The sequence below is a fragment of the Gadus morhua genome, chromosome 23 (assembly GCF_902167405.1).
Source record: "Gadus morhua chromosome 23, gadMor3.0, whole genome shotgun sequence".
Taxonomy (NCBI): Eukaryota; Metazoa; Chordata; class Actinopteri; order Gadiformes; family Gadidae; genus Gadus; species Gadus morhua.
In genome coordinates this window covers 7,105,417-7,124,939 of record NC_044070.1, presented here as the reverse complement: position 1 = coordinate 7,124,939, position 19,523 = coordinate 7,105,417, and the positions used below count along the sequence as shown (strand labels likewise).

The 19,523-nt window shown below is 41.6% G+C and overlaps 1 protein-coding gene across 2 annotated transcripts; it reads right to left on the bottom strand.

The window, feature by feature from the left end:
• Positions 1 to 688: 688 nt before the first annotated feature.
• LOC115537349 (toll-like receptor 13) lies at positions 689 to 9,672 on the bottom strand. Of its 2 annotated transcripts, none has more exons than XM_030349201.1 (4): positions 9,415 to 9,672; positions 5,700 to 8,316; positions 3,622 to 3,739; positions 689 to 1,628 (listed from the first exon to the last, which is right to left on the bottom strand). In XM_030349201.1, the coding sequence occupies exons 2-4, from the start codon at positions 8,185 to 8,187 to the stop codon at positions 1,367 to 1,369; spliced, it is 2,868 nt and encodes a 955-aa protein (XP_030205061.1). In that variant the 5' UTR covers positions 8,188 to 8,316; positions 9,415 to 9,672; the 3' UTR covers positions 689 to 1,366. The 2 variants fall into 2 exon arrangements, with proteins under 2 accessions (XP_030205061.1, XP_030205060.1); XM_030349200.1 differs by lacking the exon at positions 9,415 to 9,672 and adding an exon at positions 8,990 to 9,135.
• Between the last annotated feature and the right edge of the window lie 9,851 nt (positions 9,673 to 19,523).

The following is a 19,523-nucleotide window of genomic DNA, read 5'->3' as shown; positions in this document are numbered from 1 at the left end:
AATTTCAACCATTCATCTTCGTTCAAACCATTAAAAAAATCGACACTTGTATCTTCAATAATGTCCAAACGGAATTTCGATATCATTTAAAATTTAATCAGAATCACGGTTTTAGTTTCGTACTGGCTTTGTTTTCAGTTTGTCTCATTGATTTACGTTGACGCTGGAGCATGAGGACGTTCAACAGTGTTGCCAAATTTGGCGTTTTTTCCCGCTGGATTAGGCTACTTTTAATCACACATAGCTTTTCTCTTAAACACACACACACACACACACACACACACACACACACACACACACACACACACACACACACACACACACACACACACACACACACACACACACACACACACACACACGGCAATACATTTGACCTTTCAGATTCTTCAGTTCAATTCATTTTAAATTTCTGCATTTTTAGCAATACTTTGCACTTTTCATTCAGCTGTCACTTTATTTGTTTCCATTTACCATTTACATGTTCTTAAATGGTGTGCATCTTTACATTGTTTTTCCATTTGGCTTTTGAACTTTTGTTCTTTTGTTCAAATCCCTTCACTTGATTTAAGCCATATGTTTCTTTATGTCTTCATCTATGTGGCTGTATTAAAAAATATATATTTTCAACCTCACTTTATACTACAGCACTTACCACATTTTCTGAAGGAAATTCATTTTCTGGTCATTAATTTTCCATCATAAAACTTTATTCTTATACAAACCATTCGATTAATATAAACTTTTATCAAAGATGCTATATACATGGCAGCCCTCTAGGGGTCACTACACAGCAATGTGCACGGGCAAAGTCAGGTTTAGAAATACTCAACTTTTTACAGATGGTAAAGTTGCAGTCTTTGATTTGTGTTTTGGAAATGATGATAGTTTCCTCTTTTAAGTAAGGCCTGGATACAATAATAAGCTATAGAGTTACGTAAAAAAAAACAAGTGAGAGAACTTCACTCTTGTCATAGTGATGGTGGTCTACATACCTTTGCATGCTAATGATTGGTAAGCACTTGAGCTAATTAACTCATCGATTGGGATTCAGAACTCCCACCCTGAAGGAGTCTTTATTGTCGAAGACAAACCTCAGGTCAGTTCACCTCAGATTTCATCAGAAATGCCCAACCGCACACGTTGGAACACATAAGACAATGTTTACACAAATGTCGGCAATGCATACAAATACAAATCAACACCAGAGGTACCCATCAACCAGATTAAGAAGGTATTTTATAATACACCAAAAACGAACAAAGCTGGCAAGGAGAACTATTTCACTTTCCCTCCAAATACAGACCTCGGATGTCTCTAGTAGAATCCCCCCCCCCCCTCCCTCCCCCCAGCATTTCTAAACCTTTTACTGGTCTGGTCTCTCTCCAGTGGGGCCGTCCTCCACGGTGAGCCGTAGATGCTCACCCATTGGGTGCTCCTGGGTGTCCAGGGCCTGCCGGAGCTTCTCCCAGAACAGGTCTGGGTGTGCGTCTGCGCGGGACCAGCTCAGGTAGGTTTTTCTCTTCAGGAGCCTCCTCATACGGTAGTACGGAGACAGCTGCTGCATGGGAATGTCCTCCAGGAACACCAGGATCAGCACGTCCTTCTGCTCGTCAAACAGACGGAAGCTGGGGAATGGAAACAGGGAGAGTTGTTTTTTCCTGTATGTGAGCTGATTAACCTTCAGGGGAAGGTTGGCCTGGGCTCATACCCCTATGAAGACCTCATTGTGCCCCTGGGCACCCACCCTCACCCAGCACCACACCAACCATACCTAGTATCCACATGGTTGTATTGGTCCTTGAGTAGAAATACTTTCTGACTATACCCAAGTACTTGACTTGAATATATTTTTTTACACATTTTCCACTTGGTAAATTGTCTATGCATTGATGTAGCCAATCATTGATCAGCAAGTCAGTTATGAGAAAATAACCACGTGGCGATGTGGTGATTTAATCATTTAACCTCCTGTGGTTCTTTTAGATTACATACATGTTGTAGACAATTGGGTGCCCTGCTCAAACAGGATAAATGCAGGACCCTTTTCACAGACAGCACAGGCACCATGGGGAGTCAATCAGACACATTGCGGGAAGATAAGTTACAGCATCATTGTTTTGGCCACTTGTCCTTATGCACTGTATTATTGCCATACCATATTTTTCCTTATCCAAACTAACTTGGTTGGCCGGTTGCAAACATCTGGCTTAGGCCACGTTTATACATAGCAGGGTATTTAGAGAAACAAATATTTCCCCCCCTTCATTTTCAAAAATAACATCTTGCACACATTGCTTTCAAAAAAGTTGTTATTTACCTCAACCCGCATAAATACGCTGTCTAGCGCCATTCTAACTATGCCAAACCTATGGGTGGCAGTGTAGGGAGAAGGATAAAGCAATGCAAGCCAATCAGAATCCTCTGAATCAACAACAACGAATAACACGAGGGACTTCCTGTTCCTTTCAAACAACAGTTTAATTCATTTTTCACAATTTACCGTCCCTCCATACTTCATTATAATTTGAAATCTGTCCCAGCCTTTATACCACAGATACTATAGGGTCTATAGCATCTAACTGCGTGTAACAGTAAGCTGACAACATTGCTAAATAACACCGCAACTGCAAATTAACCACACAGAGATAACCAAATTTTCTTTTTGAGATTATTCTGCGAGCCTTCCGCCGTGTTGATAAACAAATAATCCCCCTAAATGGCGCAAGGTTCGTTCGTGTGGACAGACAGCGGGTACTCACATGACGTTAAGCATTTTCTGGCGCATAATGTGACGCTTGAGAACCTAAAACCCTGTTTCTCCCAGTTGACATGACAACACATAACTGGCGTTATCAGAAATCTGGGATTTTGTGAAAATGAGAGGCCAAACCGCGTCGAAATATCTGAGTTTTCCCTTCGTGTAAACGGGGCCCTAGTGGTTAGAGCGTTATAGCATGTCTGTAAATGTGTCATTTAGGCTTTGGTCTGTTGCGCTCGTGTCAACACCGGTATTACCGGTATAAACGGTATTAACTTTGAAACTATAGGTCAACCGCCATCTTCTCCGTCAACTCTCCTCTCACACTCGGTGACAGCGGCTGGCAGCGCGCCAATTCTCGGTGTCTTATAACGTTCTATATGTAATAGTATAATATAATTGTATATATCATAATATCACGGCCAAAAGCTCTGTGCGCCTCCGGATTGCCGTAGCGCAGGGAGCACACGTAGGGATTGGGCTGTGCGGGGTTTGTTTACCGGCGTTGCTATGGTTACCGGTCTTTTTAGGAAGCACGTCAATTCTCGGCGCGACAATTCTCCCGCACAGAGCAGAACTGTGGCCTATTCTACACATTTTAATTTAATTATAATTATATATTATTCATTTTTACTGAATTTGTTTTTTATTACTGAAAAAAAAAAAAAAAAAAAGACTCGGTGTTGCCGGTGTGCAACACTGAGTAAACGGTGTTGGCCTCAACACCGGTAACACCGGTAATTCCGTATACCGCGGCAACCCTTAATGAGGGTCATACAATAATCCGAAGAAGTACACATCTGAAGCTGAATTAATGATCAACCATATTCTGGTCATGCATGTAAACTCCGGGTTCTTACCTGGCAACCTGGATCTCTCTGGAGCACCATTCACTCTCCAGGTAATCAGCACTGACCACACAGATGGTTTTCCGGCTGCCATAAATGGCGTCTGTTATGTTTTCCATGATTGGTTTACCTGAAAAGCATTGGTCAGTGAAAATACATGAAAATTGCATACAAGTAAAACAACAAACAAATGTAGCTTTGTTACGTCACAACGCTACTGAATGAAGGGCTAACATCAATAATAATTTATAAGGCAACATGAATAAACTTCTTAATTGCGACAATTCCATCGACTAAGAATGCAGTTCTTCTGAAAAGTTATTGTGCTGTCACTCTCTCGGAGCTAGAAATCCTATGAATTAGTAGGCCATAATCGCATGGCCCCAAAATACATTAATTATATCAATTTCAATAATTTAGATTAGTCCTTATTCGCAACTCTGTATAGAATATATATATATATATACAGTATATATACGTCTATATACTTATATAGCTTTTCCAGACACGTAGGTCCATTCTCACACCAGCCAAACTGATCTTAGTTGACTAAGACCAGTTGGCTATTCAGGCATCTCAGGTCCAGCAGTCCGACCGTTATAGCAGAGCATCTTGGGTGAGACGGCAGAGTCTGGGCCAGAAACAAACTATCTAGATACGCCCTGCTTCCTCTTTCGTTAAGGTTATGAATTTCTACCGAGTTTGTGTTGGTCACTCGCCTACAGATCCCCACCTCATGAAACATGATTGAATGAAACAAATGAATCGAAAGAAAGAGAAACGCACCGTTTAGAGCTAATCAGATTTACGATATATATAAAAAGTCTGACCAGAGAGACAAGTGAGTCACTCAATGTTAGCCATCTTTGACCCATTCATTAGCTTAGATGCTAACGCATCTGTTTTGTTTAACACTTTACTTCTGAGGCCAACAACACTGATTTTAAATTATAAATATTATAATTAAAAATTATAAATATAATAATTTAGGTAAGTAGATATAATGAAACCAGATTGCATTCATGATATGAGTGAGTTTTAAGTGATTTTCATAGCAGTTTTTCCTGTCGCTTGTTTCATTTGTGTCCCGTCCTCTGCATTTTAGCTGCTCAGTTGTTAGACCAAGTGCACATCATACGGGCGCCTCTGTACGATGCCATTCCATGGTGTGAATCTCAAACACAACAAGTGTTCAACAGCCATTTCCATTTATTTGATATTAGAACTATTTCGTATTTCTTTGACATGTTTTACAGTCTGAATACTAAACTCTTAACACATTTTCTTGCTTTGATATTGATTTTAAGATTAACCTATATTATTGTTTCTCATGTTGTTAAGGCACAATTTGCTATTTATATTATTTATCTATACAACCCATAATATTTTGTGTATCAAAGATTTATTTTTCTAATTTTGAAACTTATTTTGAAACTTACCATTGCTTATAGCTTTCTAGTTTTATGTTGCATTCATACATGTTCTTGCCCAATCATCTGTGTATAGGTCACAAATTTAAGAGACAGACAAAAATCATTGATAGTTAAAATTTAAAACCTACCAACAAATTAAGCAAATGCAGAAACCGTTGCTGTAAATTGAAACAAAACATGCAAGGACTAGGCACTGTGCCTCAAGTCTCTATGTACATGATTATCTGTCTTTGTAAATTGCTCCTGCAATACCACGCAAATACTTGTCTTTTGCCTTCAATGTGTTTGTCATACACAATGTTAGAAAGGCTCAAACACAATTTAATAATCTGCACGTGTGCGGATTCAAACTAAATCAGTTGCAATTTAGTCTGTTTAGCGGCACATTGGATTTTTTTGATATTTGACATGGGGAAGAGATGAGTGTGAATAAGCAGGATATAATCAGTGGGCATTAGACAGGATTCGAAAAGAAATGATATTTTGATTCAAAGCCAAGATTAAAAAAAAAACTCATTCTGAGCCAGGAAAATCCCCCTACTAAGTTCATGAGCATATCTAATAGCATATCCACTGGCATGTACAATATATGAAATAGTGTAGGCTAGCATGCATGCTAATGGCAGTGAAGAGGATGTTCCATATAGGGCTCCTCACCTGGCTGGAAGTCTCGGTGGTGCAGACACAGTCTCCAGCCCTGCTCGTCCTCAAGCTTGGGCAGCAGCTCCCCCAGCACCCAGCCCTCGTCGTTTGCGTTGTAGGAGACGAAGGCGTCATATTGATGAGCACGCTTGTTCTTGTGCTTTGAGTTGTAGAGGAACGCCAGCATGAGGTAGTACCCGTAGACCAGATGCCATTGTAGGAAATGGTGGGTGAAGGCGACTGCTATGGTCATGATGACCGCGCATGCCGTGGAAATATAACAGATGAAGTCCGTGTCTACTGTACAAGAATGGACATCAATCTGCAACAGTTTTTTTCCTTTGAGGTCTGGAGGGTAGTTGCATTCAAAGTTGTACGCATCAAACACTTGTGTTTGCTTGTTCGTGATTACCCATTTGAGGAACCATGCATTGTCACAGTTACAGGTGAAGCTATTACCCTGCATATTCAGGTAATTAAGTGCTGACAGAGACAGTATCACTTGCTCTCTAATCACAGAAAAAGAATTATTCCCCACCTGCAAGAACTCCAGCTCCGAGAAGTTAGCATGGAGCAGAAAATCTAGAGACCTCAGGTTTATATGTGAAATGTAAAGACTTTTTAGTTTTTGAATTGGGGAAAACAAATTGTCTGGAATGTCTGTTAAATAATTACCAGACAAATCAATCTTATTCAAATTAGGAGTATCGATGAAGGTGAGTGGGTGCAGGGATGTAAGCTTGTTACCCTTGATATTGAGTACCGAGAGATTTTTCAGGCCTTTCAGAAAGTTTTGAGGGAGGTTGAACCTATGGTGTCTGCGTTGAGATGAAATGAGCAATGTATCCAGGTTGGAAAGCTCAGCAAATGGTGGATAATCAATAGGCTCTTCCGATTCATATATAATGTGATTGCTCATCAAATTCAATGTCTTTAAAGCTTTCAAGTCACCAAAAGTCCCGTTTGCAATTTCAGTTATTTCATTTGATTCGAGATTAAGATATGTAAGACTGGACAGTCCAAAAAAAGTCCCATTTTTAAGTTGTTCTAATTTATTCCCCTGTAATGACAGATTCTGGAGGTTATCCAGAGCTTTAAATTCTCCATAATCTAGAACAGCGAGTTGATTGTTAAATAAAGTAAGCACTTCAAGATTTGGCATGTCTTTTTTGAAGGTGCTGTTTAAGTGACTAATACGGCTGTTTTGCAACATTAATATCTTTAAATTGACCAAATCTTTGGAAACACAATTGTTGAGAGCCAAAAGAGGATTATTGTTTAGATGGAGAATTATGAGATAGGTCATATTGGCAAAATCATCACAGTCAAGGCCATTGATGTTATTGGAGCTGAGATCCAGTGTTGAGATTCCGGTGTTCCTTATGGCATAGGGGACCGATGTGAGTTGGTTAGACTTTATGATTAAAACTTTAAGCTGCCAAAGAGATTGAAACGAATTGTCAGAGATTTTAGTTATCTCATTTTCCCCTAAATCCAAAAGATACAGATTAGTACACAGGTTCAGCATGTCTGAACCTATAACTTTGATGCCGTTATTTCGGATTTCCAAAGAGCTCAGCGATGGGTTTTTGCAGGAAAAATCGATGAGATCCTGCAGGTTGTTATTCATATGGTTCAACTTCAGATACCTCAGTGAGGAGTTAATTGTCCCTAGAACTTCCTGCAGTTCATGTAATGAGGAGCGAACCGCACTGATATCTAGTTTGGACACACCACTAAGGTACGATGTGTCATTCACCTCCCAGACGATACCATTCTTTAAACCATCCTCAAGGTTCAAGCTTGTGAGGTTGGGAAATATATCTGCAGTGAGCCTAAAGGCCATAAGCTCATTTTTAGACAAATCAAGTGTAACAAGCTCTGTAGACTTATTTGATAGCTCCCATGAATGAAAAGTGGAAATGTGGTTTGCTGTAATGTACAGGGTTTGTAAATGTGGTGTATGATGTAAGATATTTCCTAAGTTGCGCAGTTTGTTGTGGCCTAGGTCCAAAAACCTAAGTTTGCTCAGAGACTTGAAAGAGGCCGGTGCTATTGTGTCAATGTTATTGAAAGTCAGACTCAATTCTGTGAGATTGACTAATCCATCAAACATACCCTCCTCTAGCTTACAAAGCATATTGTTGTTTATAATCAACACCTCTAGAGACATTTGAACCACAAAAGTGCCAGATTCAATCTTGGAGATCAAGTTGTGTCTCAGGTCTAAGCGCAACAGATTTGATAAATTTGCCAAAGGTGTTTTATTTAGTATAGAAATTCTGTTTTGAGACAGGTCTATTATTGTGACTCTTGCTGGAATGTCCTTTGGAAATACTTTGAAACTGTTCTTCTGACAAATGGCCTGTGTGTTCAGTGTGACCAAGCAGTTCTTCAGCACGTAGCCAGTAGTGGGACAAAAAGAACTGTTAAAAAATAAATATAATATTCCAAATGAACAGAAAAAAAATCCCCTTAATGGCATAGCAATTATCGTTTCCATTCCAGCACACAAAGAAATTTGTTGAATTTGGTAATTTCCAAGACAATGGATCTCAAGTCCTGCAAAGGGGATCTTTGGTTCCGTTCGTTAATTTATTTCAGTCCAGGTTAAAACAGCCACTCCCAAAAACTGTAAAATAGACACACAAAGATAAACAGAGAGCTTTCATTACAATCTGGTATCGAAACCACTTTTCTGAGTACATGTCTAATTTGCTTCACTCTTATCTGTTAGCCCTGATGATAACAGATAAGATGCATAGACTTTTCATGTCCGGGTCGTGGTCTGCCCTTGAACAAACTAAAACAAGATTTATCTGAGTAATAATGCCTTGAGTCCCATTAATTCAGCTTGGTGCTTTGCTTAGGGAGATGGTCCAGAACTAGAGAACTCAACCACATGAGAGGTCAGATCAAGATCAAAGCATCAGTTAATAGGCCTTCTCTACATTATTTTTAGTCAGCTAGTATGCCTACTTTATATATTTATTCAGGCAGTTAGAAGGCCTCATTTATCTAAAGTGACTTTCAGGTGAGGCTGAGAACCATTCAAGCATGAAATTAATATTGACACAATTCCAAAATGTGACATGTTGCACAACCAAGTTTTTTTAAAGAACAACTGAACTCTACATTCTATGATTTGATTTAATTTCAGACAAATAGCTCCTTTACGATCAATATAGGAATAACACAAACTTGAAATGGTAATATATTAATTGCCTTTTTGCAGAAAAATAGTGTACTTGAGTTTTAGCTATATTGTAGTGAAACAAGTGGGTTATATTAAGTTGAATACTTACTGTAGATATTTCTATGATTACAAAAAAAGGGACAATCCAAATTCCACAAAGACAAATGTTTCTCAATGTGGTCTCCTTCCCGATGCGTATTGTAAATCAAAATAATGTGTTACTGAAAAGCTGGTTGGAAATGGCCTTTTTGTGTTGATGACGAAGCAAAAGGAAGTGGACAAATTATGTAAGAAAAGGGGAATTTTCTATAGGGAACTGACACTATCTTTTTTCCTAAATAAAATACTATAAATGACAATGTCTATATGCAACCAGGATCAATACAATGAACTCATCATCCTTGATGGTTAAACTCATTGATTTAAATAATTGATGATTAATCGAATTTGTTGTTTTGTTATGGACATTTTATTTATTAATGTTAAATATAACACTCCTCTATAATGACATACAAGCAAACAATTCTAACTTACCAGTCCGCATTTGTTTGTAAGGCCCATGTGAGTAGTATATGGGAAATAAAACGGGCCCTGTATGGGATAACCACGGTTTCGATAATGGCTCCATGTCAATGGCCAATCTGGCCTTCATGCAGGACTCAACTGGCTGTTAGGTGGGGCCTAAGTAGGCCACATACATGTCAGGTGTTTGTGAAATCTGAACCCAAAAGCTTCAAATTAAAATGTATTGGAAGCAGAGCAAGGCTTCAGCTCAAACAATAACAGAAATCTACCCGTTTCTAAAGAGGAAATGCAAGAACACAAAATGTGCAAAGAACTGTCTTTGACAAAAACAGGAACAAAAACCAAACAAGGAAGAGCCAGGTCAGCGTTCCAAAAACATTTGGACAAGTTGGCAGGCAAAAACAGGAAAGAGATGACTAACTAGGCGAGATAAGAAACAGCATAAAACAACCTGACAAGGGGGCACTAACAATACAGGGGATACATTGTCTGAGTAGTAACCACACAAAGAGGTACATTTACACAGGAAAAAAGGCAGGAAACAGACGAAGGCAGGATGTACAGGTGAGAGGTGGAGTCAGAGGCACGACAAACAGGCACATGGTGGACCAAAAACACAGAATATCCAGCAGGACGCCAAAGAGTCAATGAGTCCAAAACAGAGGCGTGCCTCAGTGAAATGCCGCAAGAAAGCTGGGAAATTTGCAACTTCTGACTTGCCCGTAGCGGCGTACCATCCACATGGATTACATCATTAGTCAAGGTTAAAGATAATGCCAGACTATAGTGGCAAACACATGTGAGGCGGGTTTTTTTTTATTTTTTACTGCTCGTGGCGCCCCCCATGTGATTTGGCGCCCCCCACAAATATGGCGCCCCGGGCGGCTGCCTGGTTTGCCCGTGCCTAAAACTGCCACTGGGTATAAAGGCCAAATCAGATACCTCACGTCATTAAGGAGCAGTTATGGGTTGGACCTCTTACTCTACCAATAAGGAGGTGAGGTAAAACATACACCATCTAGTGGTAGTAGCCCGAAGCCGAGCGAGTAACACATTCAATTCCCTGTTGAATGTTTTAAGAATAGAAAAAAATAATAATTCAGAAATAACAATAGCTTAGAAACCGCCTAGATAAAATAATAAGACCTTAAACCGAAAAGGGGATACAGTTGTTTAGTACACAAATGTCAGGGACAGGCTTTCCACATCCCATCTGGAAAATATCATGGTGAAATACAGGCCCACCCATACACCTAGGGAACTGCACCATTGTTATAGTGATGGTGCTCTACATACCTTTGCATGATAATGCTGGGTAAGCACTAGAGCTAAAACACACTTGTCTCATTAGCACTATTGGCAAATAACAGATCCCCACTCTGAAGCAGTCTTCACCTCATTGTCGCAGGGTACTTGAGTCAGACAAACCTCAGGGTCAGTTGTCCTCTGATTTCATCAGAAGTTGAAATGCCCAACCGGGGTTCAAAACACATGAGACAATGTTTACACCAATGTCGACAATGCATACAAATACAAATCAACACCTGCTGCACCCATTTAACCCGAAAAATAAGTTGTTTTGCAATACAGCGTATAATGAGAGTTTATAAAGTGGCGAAGTCACGCCCCTTCCGGTAGAGTACATGGAACCTATGAGATTGAAAATTATGAATGGGTTTCAATGGAGAAAAAGTGATTATTTTCTGGTCCCAGTCTTATTAATATGCCCCGGATTACACATATGTTGTTTCTGGATTTAAATGATAATTTTTCATGTCAAGAGTTTGACCGTTTATTGTGCAATTGTTCAGTTAAAAGCTGTAGAGAAAACACAATGAGAAAGACTACATGTCTCGTATGTGACGTCCCGCTCCCTGCGACTGGTGTGGACAAGACCGACAATCTCCCCATCGGCATAACTGAAACTCTCCACATGCCCCGACTTATAATGGTTTTCACCTCTTTCGATGCTTTTATCCTCCCCTTGGAAAAAGGTGGTGAAGTGGAGCAGAGAGACCGCCATGTCTGTACCGGAGTTCCAAGTGCGGGTGGTGACGCATATCATTTGCGTCGAGAGCAGCGAAGAGCTGTAGTCCACAAAGCGGCCTCACACAAAACCTAACATTATCAAAATTCTTCACGAAAATGTTTAGTTTTCTTTGCATGAAAAATTATCATTTAAATCCACAAACAACATATATGTAGTCCAGGGCATATTAAGACTGGGACCAGATAATGACTTTCTCTCCATTGAAACCATTGAAACCGATTCATATTTTTCGATCTCATAGGTCCCATGGGCTCTACCGGAAGGGGCATGACTCCCCCACTATACGATCAAAGCTGGCAAGTGGAAGTATTTCACTTACCCACCTCCATAGAGACAGACCTCTGGTGTCTCTAGTAGGCTTGAGACCAATGACGATGTAAAAGCCAATAGACACATGTTGGCCCATATGCAAGCAATGCTACAGCAATGCTAACGAGACTAACACCAATTTAATGATAGGGCTCCTCATCTGGCTGGAGGTCTTGGTGGTGCAGTCTCCAGCCCTGCTCGGCCTCCAGCTTGGATATATACGAGAACCTGGGGGTGGGGGATCCCAACAAAATTGTTGCTCGTTTCTCCACACTGCTCCCGACGAGCTGGCTATCGCCTTGCATGGTTGACACCCCCGTCAGTGTGTGATTGTGTGTATGAATGGGTGGATGTCGAGTTTTATCTATGATAGGAATATAACTCCAACGATGGATTTCAGATCCAAGTGAGCGATGCTAGATCCAAGTGAGCTCTGTCCAATATTTCATTGAGAGATCTCATTCACTCATCTAGCAGTCATTACATGGAGAATTCATCAAGCAAATGACTGGCTAAACTATTTAGAGGTGATGGTGAGGTTTAATGTGAGGTTGATATGGTTGCTGGGAGTGACCTGAGTAGAAAGATATGTGCGTCTTTACTCAGAGAACTATTTTCTTTATGGATGCATGTTCTGATTATCTGTGTAATAAACTTTGGAGATCAATAGTCGCCCTGTAAATGCTGGAAATCATTTTATTTGTATTGCTCTTAATCACATTTACAGACACAAAGGCAATGGCGGTTCTACACAGGGGCCTCCGGGAGCCCGTGCCCCTGTAGACATGTCACTGGCACCCCCTGTGCCCCTCCCACCCCGAATAAAACAATTATGATTTTACTGATTTCATGGAACTAATGCGACGCAACGTTCTACACGGGTAAATTAGAGGGGCACAGCCAAACACTGTGGTGCTGCTGCTCGGTGAATGAGAGCTCACCGACTACTCTTGGAGAAGGGAGCCACGATTTCTCCTGTTGCAAGAGTCGAAGGTAAGCAAAACGATTTAATTTCGTAAGTGACTTGTTGTTCTTGCACATAACCGTGTTACTGTAGTTCCTCACACTGATGATAAAATAACGTTTGTAAATATCTGGTCTCAATACATTAAGAAACTTAATCATATCAAAGCAGAAGCGAGTATCCAAATGTCAGTATCCTCGTCATGGTCTAGGGTGCGGAATGTTGTGATGTTAACCGTGTATTTTCATCTGTTTTGGCTGTTGCATTGGGATACAAATTCATTTGAGCAAAGAGTAGCAGGCTATCTGCCCGTGTTAAGCAGGGAGGGATTGTTATGCAACGAAATGTAATGTATGCCCCTACGTTTTTTTGCTTCTAATAGCAGCTATCATGAAATGAGGAAAAAACAGTACAACAGGGACGTTTTCTAAAAAGGAAGAACATAGTTTCTCCATACTGAAACTGAATGAAAAAAATAGGAAATGGCACATTGTTTTGCACTTCGTCGTACCCAGGAGTTTTTTTTCACATCGACACACTGTATTTGTACCCTGTTCTGCATTTTTTCAGTTTGTATGGCCCTACCTCTCTTGCACGCTTGTACACAACAAATGTTTATATGATTTAGATGATTTAGGGCATAAGCTCCATCAATTTAAGATGGTTTGACTGAAAAATACGGACTGGTGAAGTTATAAACTCTTGTACAAATTAAATGTTTGATGATTTTAAATCAAAATAAAGTTTATAATTAGGATCTTTAAAAAAAAAATTGCCAATTTTTTGTGCCCCTCTGGCTAAACACTGCCCCCTCCTTGGCCCCCTTAGTAAAATGTGTCTAGAACCGCCACTGCTCAAAGGGCTTTACCGGCCCACATTATAGGAACCTAAATACTGGCTGTCTATTAAAAACGCATACCCTAACATCTACTTAAAGGGATACTTCACCCATTTAGAACCGGAATTCTATCATTATAAAATCACGATTGTAATATAAATAAATATATATCAGTCTAAACCAGTCTCCCCTTGGCCCATTTTTTCTCATCTAATTTTCTCCCAAAATGACGTCAAATTACGCGTTTGACGTCATTTCGGGAGAAACCTCTTGTCCTGCTAGAAGGGCAGAGGACTACAACACACTTTTGGTGGCACATTTTTCCACCAATAAGGAATGAGAGGGGGCGGGAGCTCGCGTACTGAGGGGGAATGAGGGGGACGGGAGACCGACAGGTGGGCGGGGCATCAAGCGCAATGCACTGTGGTAGTTGGAGGTTTTCTTACTTTGAGCCAGAGAGACCATGAAAACACTTTTTCTGCCTTTTTTCAGGCTAGGATGAACCGATTTCAATTTTTTCTTCACATTCATAATACATTAAATTATTTAATTCATAAAACCTTCATATTCCCACCGGTGAAGTATCTCTTTAAAGTTAAAAGTGAGTGTTACGACTACCTCAGGCTGGCTCAGAAAATAAAAAGTCTGCATTTGAATGACACATAAGCAAAAAACACTACTGTAGGCCTACTTATGAACTATACAACATATCTCCTATTTAGAGCCACATACCCCAAAATCTATTCATTCAGTATACAATTGTTCTGTTTGGGTCTGACTGGGTGTGGTTGAACTTTTCTTTTTAAAATGTAGAAAGTTATAAACAGAGGCAAATCTAGGTAATTCTATGCAATAATCGAAGTATCTAATGCCGCTTTTCCACCGCACATGTAGCTCGACTCGACACGACTCGGCACGACTCGACACGGTAGCAGCACGGGTCGTTTTCCACCGCAAATAGTACCTCCTGGACGTGGGCGGGGTCGGCTGCGCGAAAGGGCCGTGACGTATTTTTGTACGCGACGCAAACAACACCTACGCAACCCACACATGGACAGAACCCACATAACAACAATGGAGGACATCGATAACATTACTATTATTAGCTGGCATGTTGAAGAAGTTGAAGAAGTGGAATATGTTGGCTGCGGCACTGCTATGGCTGTTACCAGCATGGTTGCCATGTCGCTCTCGTGACTTCGTCACACTCTCTGGCCAATCAGTGGCCGGCCATCTGCCGACGTCACCTTTTAGCATCGGCTCAGCTCGCTTGGAACCTAGAGCGAGGCGGTACTAAAAAAAGCAGCCACTTCAGGTACCAGATACCATGTTTCCGCAGTGGAAACGCAAAAAATGTGAGCTGAGTCGAGTCGAGTCGAGTCGAGTCGTGTCGAGCTGGTACCATGCAGTGGAAAAGTGGCATATGTACATCCTGGTAACCAGCAGGAGGGATAGATGAAGTAGAGCTAAATCCACCAGAGCAACATGCCCTGGATAAGATGTGGCCTCGTTGGGGCCATCACAAGTGGAACGTACAAAATCAAGTAAATAAGTCAAATAAACTCAAGTGTCATCAGATCATGTACAGTGGTGGCAAGTATACAGTACAGGTTATTAAAGAGCCCATGCCATTAAAATCACATTTTTCCTGTTGTTTGTTAAATAACATAGGTCTGAATAAGTTTGTGAGCTGTGGTAAGTTTGAAATCTATGCAGTTGGTCTGCTGAATGCAATAGGCAATGAAAGGAAAAAGGCAGAAGAAATGAGCCAATCTGGATAAGGTGACACTGTGACGTAGCGTTGTCAAACTATTATTCATGGCCCTGCCCACTTGGTTGGTTCGTAACCACCCACAAGAATTCTGAAGGAGTCGTGATTGAGCTAGTGCTAAATGCTAATACGTGTATGGTAGTTGCTTAGTTCGTAGTAACAGGCTAGTTGCAGAATTTTGAATGCAATGGCAGAACGACATCGAAGTACATGAACTGCGACATGCTGCCTGCCGCCGGTTGCCGCGGTGCGAGGCACCACCGCCGCGAAGCACCACCGCCCGGCAGCGGGCAGCCGGGCGGTGGTGCCTTGCGCCGGCAGCAGGCAGCAGGCAGCGCGCGGTTCTGTCTACTACAGATTGATGTGGAAGTGGAAGAACCAGAGACGTCGGAGCACCCGACGAAGTCCTTTGTGATTCATTATATCGTCTGGACGTGCACACAGCTTTTGGCCGTGATAATATGTATTATTTGATATAGATATCTATGTATTATATGATATTATTTAGATATAGAGCTCCAGGACTGTAACGCAAGTGTTGTACACTTCCTTGTTATTTGGATAACCGTTCTGCTGTTGGTGTGATGGCGCATAACACGTCGGACTCTCGTCTCTGGTATTTCTACAACGAGACTCGTAGTGGGGGTTATCTCAGCCATGGTTGAGAATGAATTGGGGGAAAGGAACATTGGCTTTGACTCCCTGAAGTAGGCATGAACCACAACATGGAGGAGAAAGGGATTGTTGACCGCGGTCGTCTCTGTGATGGAAAATCTACATGTTATGTTCAGGGTCTTATAAAATGTAATTCTTAGTGTTTCATTTGATGTAATCTGGTTTCACATCCCGTTTTTGGAATCTTGCTATTCTGCAAGGTCTTCTAAATATGTAATTCTTAGTGTTTCATGTGATGTAATCTGGTTTCACATTCCGTTTCCGTATTGTATGTAGTTTGGTTTGGGCCTGTTTTACTTGACCCCCTGGGGAGCGCAGAGAAGCAAAGGGTGATAAGGAACAGCCTCAACCACCTTTTCAACCTCTGAAGAAACTTCAATCAATAGATTAACATCTGGTTAACAAAGGTTTCTGGTTTATTTGGGCCAACTGCGCTCAAGGATCCGATCTAAGTGTATAAAAGCACCTGACTTTAGCTACTCAGTGGTCTTCTCCCAAGCGTACCTTGACTATGAAGTAACACGCAAAGAGAAGCTCCCATCTGAGGCCTCAGATTATTGCATTGTATGCCTGTTATGTTGTTTGTTGATGCATGATGTGATGTATCTTTGTTCGTACTGTTTATTACAAATATATATAACCACTAATTGTCAACAGTATTGTGTGCTTTTTGCATCTAAATATCTCATCTGCTTAGACGCAATATCTGATACAGAAATTGCCATGACATCTCCCGCCGGAGCCTCGCTGCCGATGGACCACCGCTTCAGGAGGCGGTGATTAGCGCTGACCGCTGCCGAGGCGGCGGGAAGCAGGGCTCAAGCGGGATACATTCGCGGCCAACAATCCCCTTCTCCTCCATGTCGTGGTTCATGTACTTCAGGGAGTCAAAGCCAAAGTTCCTTTCCCCCCAATTCATTCTCAACCATGGCTGAGATAACCCCCACTACGAGTCTCGTTGTAGAAATACCAGAGACGAGAGTCCGACGTGTTGTTTAGATCCTAATAACAACTCCAGCAGCGTTACAGTCCTGGGGCTCTACATCTAAATAATATCATATAATACATAGATATCTATATCAAATAAAACATATTATCACGGCCAAAACCTGTGTGCAGACGATATAATGAATCGCAAAGGACTTCGTCGGGTTCTCCGACGTCTCTGGTTCTTCCACTTCCACATCAATCTGAAGAAGACGCGGTCGTTTGATCGTCTGGGAGGCTCACACAGCTTTTGGCCGTGATAATATATATTATGATATAGATATCTATGTATAAAATGGGTTTCTAAGAGCCATTGCGATACATCCACCGTAAACAGAGCGCATGGTACCGTGGCTACAAGCTGCTCAGGGCCAGGTGATAACATATATTATAGATTATATGATATAGATATCTATGTATAATATGGGTTTATAAGAGCCATTGCGATACATCCACCGTAAACAGAGCGCATGCAGGGCCAGGTGATAATATACATCATGTATTATATTATATTATATAGATATCTATGTATAATATGGGTTTCTACGAGCCATTGCGATACATCCACCGTCAACAGAGCGGCGAGCGCATGGTACTGTGGCTACAAGCTGCTCAGGGCCACACCCCCACCCCCCTCCTTGACCTGCCTTGACACGCCCACCGTAACCAGAGCGCATTGTACTGTGGCTACAAGCTGCTCAGGGCCACACCCCCACCCCCCTCCTTGACCTGCCTTGACACGCCCACCGAAACAGCGCGTTTGGGGGAAGCTCAATGTGCGACTGGTTTGGAGTGGCTGTAACTCTGCACCACGGCTGAATTTCGGGGACGTCTTTGAATACTGTGTTTGTAGCCCACTAATACCTATATTAAAGCATCCATAAATAGCATGGCATGGGATCTTTAAGCGCCATATGATATGAAGCCATCGTATTGTCCTGCCAAACTAAATGGATGAGACACTCTACCTAGTCCCAATATTTAAATCTTGCTGCTGCAACTGGTTCAATATCTGAGGTTTTTTTTGACGGCGCTGTACAATGCTGAGGTTTCTGCCGTCTCTGTCTGGTCACTCTCTCTGAAAATAAGACAGAACTTCAGTCAACCTGTCAAGCAGATCCATTGGGTTGATAAAGTCCCAAAAAGTAGTTTCTATTTCCTCTTTAGAAAAACCAAGAGAAGCTTACCCAGGGACAGCATTGGGTCTCTTACTTTTGACCACAGAGTAAATGACTGCCTCTGCCTGTTCTGATTGGACACGAGAGCCAGCCAAATAACGAGGTGCTTTCTGGTTCTCTGGGAGAGAGGTGTGGATGCTGGCACAGTGAAGGTCCTCCTGCTCTTCTATTGGTTCTCTCTGTGCTCCAGGAGCCAACCGATTTGTCCGAGCTGAGGTGTTTTCATACAAAGAAACAGGAAGTTGCTGATGGAGAGCAAGGACAGAAGAGAAGATTTAGAAAACACTTTACACTTCCTGAACACAGTCCTGAAGGTCATGTGTTTCTGGTTCATCTCTAGAGACCCTTGGTGGTGACTAGCAGTCCCACCATGCAGGCTGCTGTAGGCCTCACTTCAAGACCTTCCTGCAAGGTTTCCTCTAACCGCTGAGCTCCTAAAAACGTTTTATCTTTGAACAACATATTAATTTGCTTCTATTAAACAATATTAGGAATCATTAGAATGGATCACATTAGCGCATTAAAGTATACTGCATTTTATATTTGACATATCAAATATAAAAAAGAGCTAAGAATAGACCCCTGCGGGATCCCACAATTCAACTCTGACATCTGATACTATCTTTATTAACTTGCACACCATCATCTATCCATCAAACAGGATTTAAAACACTCTATTGATGTGTCACTTAGCCTTAAAGGGGACATATTATGAAGACCACACTTTTCCTGAGATTTGGGGGTTTGTTTTGGGTCTCTGGTGCTCCCACAGGCATGCAAACTTTGAAAAAAGTTCATACATGATTTTTTGAGTAAGATATGCATTTCTGAAAACCCCGCCTACAGGGTGCCATGCCGTAATTCCGACACCTCATTGTTCCGATGTCTCAATGGTCCGAAATATTTCCCATTAGATCGACATGCCACTATGCTGACGGTTCAATGTTACGAAAACGGAACCTATTGTTCCGAAGGGCCGTTTGTCCGATAAGTCAAACAAGAGGCACATATAGGCCGACGGTTCAATACGCCGAATGGGCCTACATATAAAGAGTTTTATACCTCTCTCTCTCTCTGTGACCACGGGCCAGCGGGGGGAGTAGGGAGGAGGGGAATCGTGCTGAATCTTCCTGCATCACGGAACAGGCAAACGGCCCAAGTGTGAGTGGCCCTTAGTGTCCTCCACAGGCTCAAAACCTGGCCCCGGTCCACAATGTCTCAAAACAGACTCAACCATGTTGCTGTCTGTCATGTCCTTCACGATAGACTTGACTTACTGGACAAGAAGTCAATTTGCAAGCAATTTGTGGCTGCAAATGACAGCAGGAGAAAACATTTTGGCTCTT

Excerpts from the sequence above, each read along its gene's own strand:
- LOC115537349 (XM_030349201.1), bottom strand. The coding sequence starts at position 8,187 with ATGGAAACGATAATTGCTATGCCATTAAGGGGATTTTTTTTCTGTTCA. Across the intron at positions 3,740-5,699 it reads CCACCGAGACTTCCAGCCAG|GTAAACCAATCATGGAAAAC; the intron begins GTGAGGAGCCCT and ends AATGCTTTTCAG. Across the intron at positions 1,629-3,621 it reads AGAGAGATCCAGGTTGCCAG|CTTCCGTCTGTTTGACGAGC; the intron begins GTAAGAACCCGG and ends TCCATTCCCCAG.